General features: G+C 36.0%; 1 protein-coding gene across 1 annotated transcript; it reads right to left on the bottom strand.

Moving 5' to 3' along the window:
- Positions 1-8,195: 8,195 nt before the first annotated feature.
- On the bottom strand, positions 8,196-8,712 carry LOC129740704 (histone H2B-like). Its single transcript, XM_055732471.1, has one exon. The coding sequence runs from the start codon at positions 8,675-8,677 to the stop codon at positions 8,291-8,293; it is 387 nt and encodes a 128-aa protein (XP_055588446.1). The 5' UTR covers positions 8,678-8,712; the 3' UTR covers positions 8,196-8,290.

Below are 8,712 nucleotides of genomic sequence, written 5' to 3'. Positions count from 1 at the left end.
TTGATACGCGAACGGATAAAAATCACTTGTATGCGGTACAAGGGCATGGGATGTGTCTGGTTTTTTGGTTTTAGTCAAGAGTGTCAAACACTCCAGAGACTGTAACGAGTAAAACTTTCTGGCACAGATGTGGGTTAAAGTTCTAATACATAATTTAATCTTCTTTATTGTTTTTAAATTTAGTTTTCTGAAATTAAACGATATTAAAATAATAACAATAAGTGGTACAATTTTTTCTAAAAGCTATTGATCTTCGTCTATAATTCTTTTCATTTTCATATTTCCCTACCTACTTCCTGTTCTCTTCAAAAAGTAAAATGAAAAAGTGATAAAGTGATGTAGACCTAAGAAAACAATTGTAAACATACAAAACGATTTTGGTTCCTTAAAGCCTCAAGGTATGATCTGTTTCAAATAAAGAAATTACAAAAAATGGTGGTACATTTTTTTAGGTTTTTATTTTATTTCCTTTGATTCATTCGGTAACAAAAATATTGATAAATATTTATTCATATACTAGCTGACCCGGTGTGCTTTGCTACACCTTTCAAAAACAAATGTTATTTTCAGAAACTTTTTAAATTTTTATTGTTTTGTTGGCATTAATTTAAATCAAATAACAACAAAATTCATAAGCAACCGCTTTAAAATGAGAACTACAGCTGGAGTTTCGAATTGCAATACAAAGATGACTTAAACAAATTTTCTGAATCTTGATCTTTGATTATTTTTATTTATTTTATTTACATAGTATTCCGTCTCACGACATAACTTGACGAACATAATTCCTAAAATTCACTCGGTTCATAGCAACCGTTCTCCAATTTCTCGGGCACCCCACGTTCGCCAGATCACGCTCCACTTGGTCTAACCACCTCGCTCGTTGCGCCCCCGCTCGTCTTGTTCCTACCGGATTCGTAGCGAACACCTGTTTTGCAGGACAGTCGTCCGGCATTCTCGCAACATGTCCAGCCCAGCGTATCCGGCCAGCTTTCACCACCTTCTGGATACTGGGTTCGCCGTAGAGTCGCGCGAGCTCGTGGTTCATCCTTCGCCTCCACACTCCGTTCTCCTGTACGCCGCCAAAGATGGTTCTTAACACTCGTCGCTCGAATACTCCGAGTGTACGCAGGTCCTCCTCGAGCAATATCCATGTCTCGTGCCCGTAGAGAACAACCGGTCTAATAAGCGTCATATACAGGTTACACTTCGTACGAGGGCAAAGTCTTCTCGACCGCAGTTGCTTGTGGAGTCCATAGTAGGCACGACTTCCGCTGATAATTCGCCTCCGGATCTCACGGCTGGTGTCATTGTCTGCGGTCACCAGTGAGCCGAGATAGACAAAGTCTTCGACTATCTCCAGCTCGTCGCCGTCGATCATGACCTTGTTATTACTGGACAAGCGGGTTCGGTCGGTCTCGGATCCGCAGGCCAGCATGTACTTCGTCTTGGACGTATTAATCATCAACCCAATCCTTCCTGCTTCGCGTTTCAGTTTGCGGTAGATCTCCTCCACCGCCGCAGATGATCTGCCGACTATATCAATGTCATCGGCAAAGCAGATAAGTTGACTGGATCTGTTGAAAATCGTGCTCCGCATTTCGCCCACCGCTCGTTGAATTTGTGTTAAAAATATGATAATTTTAATCTGTTTCTTCAAGCTTCGCCCTGAAAAAGGAGGGTCTCAAATTAATCTTACGCAAACAATCTAACTTATGAAATCTGGTTGTTTTTGCTTGATATATTTTAAAAACTGATAAGAGAGCCCCCCTGTCCTCCTTTTCACCCCCTGCTGAATGGAGGACGGGATCTTTAATAATCATACCCATTTTTTTCGTTCCCCAAAATCCTCTTATATCATATAAAGTTCCATTGGTTGATAAGTTTTTGAGCTTTACAACAAAATTTATATGGAGCCCCCTCCTTTCTTCTTTTGTAAAAAAAAGTTAAATGCATTCCTCTTCCCTTCCTATATTCCCATTTCCATCTTCCTACTGCAAGAAAGGAATCGCTTCACATAGGAAAATTTCTAGTATTAAAATACCATCCCATGCCAAATTTGGTTTTATTTGCGTTGTAATTTATTGGGTTATGCATAAACTTGAAAGGAAGTACCATCCCCCCTTCCGTTCTCCCCATTGAATGGAGGGGTGAAAACTTAATATTCCAAAAAATATTTTTCGTATTCAAATACTTTATGATGCCAAATTTGGTATCATTTGCACGATTTATTCTCAAGTTATGCAAAAAATTTGTATGGAAGCCCCTTTTTCCCCCTTTATATCTTTCCGCTGAGAAAAGGCGGGGCTTCAATTTATTATAAAAACATTTCTCGTTTCCAAATACCCTCCAAAGACCTCTCCCCTTCTTTCCATCCACTTCTTTGAAAGAGTGGGGGATACCAAATATTCATAGAAGCATTTCTCGTACCCAAATATCGTTCCACGCCAAATTTGGTTCCATTTGCGGTCGTAGTTCTCGAGTTATGCAGTAAAAATTGTATGAAACTCCCCTTCCTCTCTCCTTACTCCCCGCTGGAAGAAGGAAGGGGTCTCAAACAATCATTAGAACATGTCACATTCCCAAATACCCGCCCATGCCAAATTTGGTTCCATAAGCTTCATTAGTTTTTGAGATATGTAAAAAATTATAAAAGAGGCCCCTTCCCCCTTTATATCTCCCTACTGGAAAAAGGGAGGGGTCTCAAATAATCATAGAAATATTTTTCGTATCCAAATACCCTTCCATGCTAAATTTGGTTCCATTTGCTTTTTTAGTTTTTGAGTTATGTAAAAAAATATGAAAAAGGCCCCCCCCCTTTCTACTGGAAAGAGGGAGGGGTCTCGAATAACCATTGAATTTTTTTTCGTATCTAAATACCTTCCCATGCCAAATTTGGTTTCAATATCTTGATTAGTTTTCGAGTTGTATGATAAATTGTAAGGTAGCCCCCCTCCCCCCTTCCTATCACCCCATTTAGAGGAGGGAGGGGTACCTTATATTCAGAGAAATATGCTTTGTTCCCAAATACCATCCCATGCCAAATTTGATACCATTTACTTGATGCGTTCTCGATTTATGCGAAAAATTGACTTTTGCTTGGGAGGCCCCTCCCCCCCTTCATGAGAAAGGGAGGGGTCTCAAACCATAATAGGAACCTTCCCCTGCCTCCAATACCCCCACCTACCAAGTTTCACGCAAATCGGTTCAGTAGTTTCCGAGTCTATAGGGAACAGACAGACAGACAGACGGACAGACAGACAGACAGACAGACAGACAGACAGAAATTAATTTTTATATATATAGATTTCAGAATTTATATTCAGAAATGTGAGAATTTATTAGTAATCTTTGGATCTGGAGGAAAAAATCAGAATATTAAAAGAAAAGAAAATAATTGATAAAAAAAAAAATATTTTGGAAAATAAATTTTAAGATGAAGCATATAACCAATAGACACAATAGACACAAAGAAGCGAAAAACCTTGATTTGGAATCTGATATTTAAATTAAACGCATGAATGAAATTGAGATTCAAATAATCGAAATAAAAATATTAGGTTGGGTTGAAAAATCAATTTTAGAATAAAATCTATAGTATCGTTCAAAAAAGAATGTGGTCTTCTTTAATTGATATTTTTCTGTGAATTACGACGAAAAACAAAACTGCTGTTACTGTCGTGCGATACGTCGTACGACGGCCGTAAAGGAAAAACGCGGCAAAACAAGTTTTTTTTTCTGAGGATGACTGAATTTCAGGAAGCTGAAACGTAAAAAACAGCAGTTTTATTTTGCGCCCTAAATCACCGAAAAATATCAGTCATATCCAACTTTGAATTATACTGTTTAAGTCATTTTGTGCTTTAATGTGCGTGGGAACCCAGCAAACATTTAAGGAGGTATATGGCAGGAACAACAGAATTATTCAAACAATTATACCAGATGAAAAGATTGTATTAAACTTACCAAAAAAGCATATAGCTACAAAAGTGGAGGCGATATATCTACAATAACAAGATTCCAACGATTCGGTTTCTCCAAAAAATACAAAATAAACGATTTTAATTTGAGTAAAACGAAAAAAATATCCCCTACCGAGATTTGAACTCCAGCCCTCCCGAGTTCACAGTCCGGTATCTTACCACGATGCACATCAGTTGATATTATCCACGCTATAGCTTCATACCTAGATGAGATTTTCTTTTTACGAACCGGTCAAAGGAAGAAAGAGAGAGATCGGATGGAGTTTCAATCGATGGACCGCCCATTTATCGTAAATCAGTTCACTCAAATCGTAAATGCGTTAGCATATTTTTCTATATGTTGTTGACATAAATACGAATCAAATGGTTATTTTATTTATCAAGCTTAAAAAAACAAAGATTTACTAACATAATTAAACAAGTACCTACCCGCTTATTACATCGATGGGGAGCCTAAAGTCATAACAAAAATAGGCTCATACACTTATGATCTTAGTTTTGTCATGTTTTTTCACGTGAAAAAGGATTTTTTGATGAAACATCAATAAGTCACAAAAACGCAACCATTTTGTAAATCATAGCTTGAAGGGAATCGAGGGCCACATTTTGTGGGTTATCTTGGGCCACCTATATTATTATGTTTTTATACACATTCAGAACTTAAAATAAGTTTTTCCTATCTATAAAGTTATCATATGCCATCGATCATACACAACTCTTTTTTTTATTTCCTCCTTTGGAATTGCTTTAAAATAACTAAATGAATTATGAAATTTCAGCTTTGGGTCAACTCATAAACTTTGCACGTTATCTATTGGATTTGGTGTCCCACGATTCCCCACCATTAAAAAAAAATACTTTTTTTTAAACAGACAGACTCGGGGAGATTAATTTATTAAAAAAAAATAAAAAAAATGCCTAGGGATACCATAAAAATATAGAAAACCTCTGTTGTGGTATGAGCCTACTTGGTTGAATGATTCAACTGGTCACTCTATTGATCGAGGAAATGTCTCGCTGATCCGGTCTTTGAATAGTAATTCGCTTAAATTGGATGTTGCTGAAAGCATTGAAATCATCAATGAAAAATCAGTTCATCTCTTAAACGGAGACACCGGACCAGGGCACACTTGGTTGTTCAAATTCTTAGGTAAAAAGAAATACAATAATTTACCTGACAATGCCCAAAAACGGGTAGAAAATAATTTAGCACTACCAGAAAACACCCAGAATAGGGTAGGTAGACCCAAAAAACAGACAACGGCACAACTGCCGAGCATTCGGAGGTTTCTGCTACCTAGTAGTAGCTTACCTAACCCGGACAATATAAGGGAGGGAAACGATACACATTCATCAATCGAAAACGTTCACTGAAGAAGGTAGTAAGTTGCTATCGAAATACTGGTATATGAACTTTTCATTTACCGTGGTTGAATTAAAAGGAATCTTTCGATTGCTTTGATTCAATAGAAAACCGTCCAAATTATTTTTTTTCTATTTATCTTTAACAATAAAAAAGTTATGTAGCAAAGAAAAAAAGCCCCACATTCCCCGATCTATTTGAAGTCTGAATTTAAATATCGTGTATTTATTCTTAACTTTTGAATGCATAATTTTTTTTAACGGGTACGTCAAATTTTGATCCAGCAAAATCATCTCATGCGATTCAAATAACACAAATGATTAGGCTTTAGGTGGCTATTTCTCGTTTTTTAAGTTAATGACCAATTTGTCAAAGTTGTTATCGATTTTTTTTCCTCGAAAAAATAATAGAATAATAAACAATTGAGTTTCATCTTTTTAGCGAATTTCTTATCAGTCAAAGAAGATCAAGTAGAATCAAACAAATTAGTAAAACCTTCAACCCTTCTTAAGTATCACTTAAATAACACAAATGATTTAGGTGGCTATTTCTCGTTTTTCAAAGTTAATGACCAATTCGTTGAAGGTATTAGCGACTTTTTATTCGAAAAACTAATAGAATAAAATTTAATTTAGTTTCATCTCTTTAGCGAATTGATCATTCAAATAAGATCAAATTAAATCAAGCAAATCAGGTCAACCTTCTTGAGAAAATTTCCTGTTTTCTCTAGATCTACTTTCAATCTCTAAAATGTGTGGGCAAATTTGAATTATAAACTCATTTCTTTCCAAGATCGCTCATTGGTTTATTCTTTTGTAAATGACTTGATACCAAATAAAAGAAAATTAGAAATGTACAATGTTGGTAATTTGAAATCAGTGATTTGTGAAAAATGTGGCTCCGTAGATGATAATATGCATCGTTTAAAATCATGTAAAAATGCTAATGCAGTTTGGAAATGGTGCGAAAGTATAATAAAAAATCGTTTAAAATTAAAAATCAATGACATTGAAAATATCTTACAAAAAAATATTCCAAATAACTGTAAAAAACTTAAGGCAGCATTATGGTTGGTAACGAAGGCGATTTCATACAATTTGAGGGTGGCCGATCCTAGTTTGTATGTTTTTAAAAGAGAATTGAGGGAAGTGAGGTGGAATAACAGAAAGCAATTCAAAGCGGAGTTTGGTGTGTTTTTGAATATTTGTTGACCCAAGTTTTGAGTATGGCAGTTAGATATGAGTTAGGCTAGTTAGTTGACCATGTAATGTAAAAACACGATTTTTCGCTTTAAATAAAAAAAAAACGCTGTTGAAGTATTAAAAAAAAAAAAAAATCACTTGTTCCAAATTTAAAATATATCCAAGCGTTTTGGAGATAATTTTATTTGTGTTGATTTTAATCAACAGACTGTATTAATGGGTACAATAAAATTTAATGATTCTCGATTTTTTTTTCCTATGATTTAAAACCACTGTCAATAAAGAAAGTCATAAAGTTAGGTTTTAATAAAATCTAATCTAATTATTGGGCTTTTCAACAGGAGGGGAGAATGGTGACACTTGATCCCTTTTTCCTAATTTAATCATATCTTTTTTGAAAAAAATAGCAGATTGCGGTATTTTGCATTTTCTGACAGTGTATAATTTCAAGTTTATATTCTGCAAAAATTTGATCGATATGTGAACCCGTAGATTAACTAACTCCGTTTTTGTGGGACTAAAAAAATTGTAATATTTTGTAAGCTAAATGAGACTTGATCTTGTAATCAGGGTGCCCTTAGTTTTGGCTGAAATCATGCAAAATCTAAAGATAAAAATCCCACAGACGTTTTAAACCATATAAGTTTTAATTTCACAGTTCATAAGTGTCAGACGAACAAAAATCCAAAAGTTTGTTCACTATCCTATATTCATTGCATACTTAAAGGCGCAATTTTATAATTTTCAGATTAAAGCACTTTTTCGAGTCCTTTTTTATCAGGAAATTTTTGTATAAATATTAGTCATTGGATAAATATTAATAGTTTCGTACTTAGCAATGACAAACATCCATTCAGAAGAAAAATATATTTTTTGGCCTTGAGGGATCATGTGACCTCATAAGACAAATTTCGGAAAACCTTTTTTTCTAAAAAAATAAGAGTTTACTATTACGTTCTAACGATTGACACATTGGAATAAATAATTTTATTATAATTTTTTCGTGTGGGAAACATTTTTAAATGATAATAAAAGATCCTCAAGTCACATTTTGTTAGATTTTTCAAACAATGTGCAATAATTAAAAAAAAAATTTTTTTTTTAATTTTTAAAGATTACAGGTTTGTTGTTTTGTTCTATTTGGCAATTTTTTCTGGAACATTTGTTCTATGCAGGACATTCCATTTTCGAGATACAGCTGAGGAATCAAGGATCCCCAGGGATCAAGTATGCTTATTCTCTCCTAAGGTTTCAAAAAATAATGGATTTATGTGCAGTGAGCTAAGGAGCCGCAGCTTTACATCAAAAGAGCTGCATGCAGCTCGCGAGCCTCATGTTGCTGACCACTGCCCTATAGGAATGAATGAAAAAATGCCCTTGCTTCTCGATAGGATTTGAAGGATTACGCGTACTAAGAACAGTTTAAACATATTTTTTTAGTCTGAAGAATTCAAAGTTTTACACACATTTTTAAGCCAAAATTTTTTGATGTTTTCGGATCTGAAAATTAGAATTTCGATCTCGTAATCAAGGATTTTGTGCTGTTTATTTTGCATTCTCTTATTTCGTTTCCTTTTAGCAATACCCATCTTTCGAAGAAAAAGCAGTTGGAATTCGAGAAAACTCTTTCTAATCGATTATTTGGCCCTTAGAAGGGCCGTTTGTTTTTGAAAAGTCAGAATCGCCTGACTGCGGTTGGAAACAACAGCAATCTGTAGCTCGGAAAGTGCTACCGGCCCTCTCTACTTGGAGGTGGTGTACTTGGTGACAGCCTTGGTACCCTCGGATACGGCATGCTTGGCCAGCTCACCCGGCAGCAGCAATCGAACGGCTGTCTGAATCTCGCGGGACGTAATCGTTGAACGCCGGTTGTACTTGGACAATCGAGACGCTTCGGCAGCGATCCGTTCGAAGATGTCGTTCACGAAGCTGTTCATGATGCTCATGGCCCGCGAAGACACTCCGGTGTCCGGATGGACCTGCTTCAGAACCTTGTAAAGATGGGTGGAGTAGGTCTCTCGACGACGGGCCTTCCGGGCTTTCTTTTCTCCCTTGGCTGCCACAACGACGGTGCTTTTCTGCGCTTTGCCCGTCTTCTTCTCGACCTTGCCACTCGCTCTTGGTGCCATCTTTGAATCGGTAGTCGTTGTGCACTTCGTAGATC

The sequence above is a fragment of the Uranotaenia lowii genome, chromosome 1 (assembly GCF_029784155.1).
Source record: "Uranotaenia lowii strain MFRU-FL chromosome 1, ASM2978415v1, whole genome shotgun sequence".
NCBI classification, from domain to species: Eukaryota; Metazoa; Arthropoda; class Insecta; order Diptera; family Culicidae; genus Uranotaenia; species Uranotaenia lowii.
The sequence above is the reverse complement of the archived record's forward strand: the minus strand, read 5'-3'. Positions and strand labels throughout refer to the sequence as shown.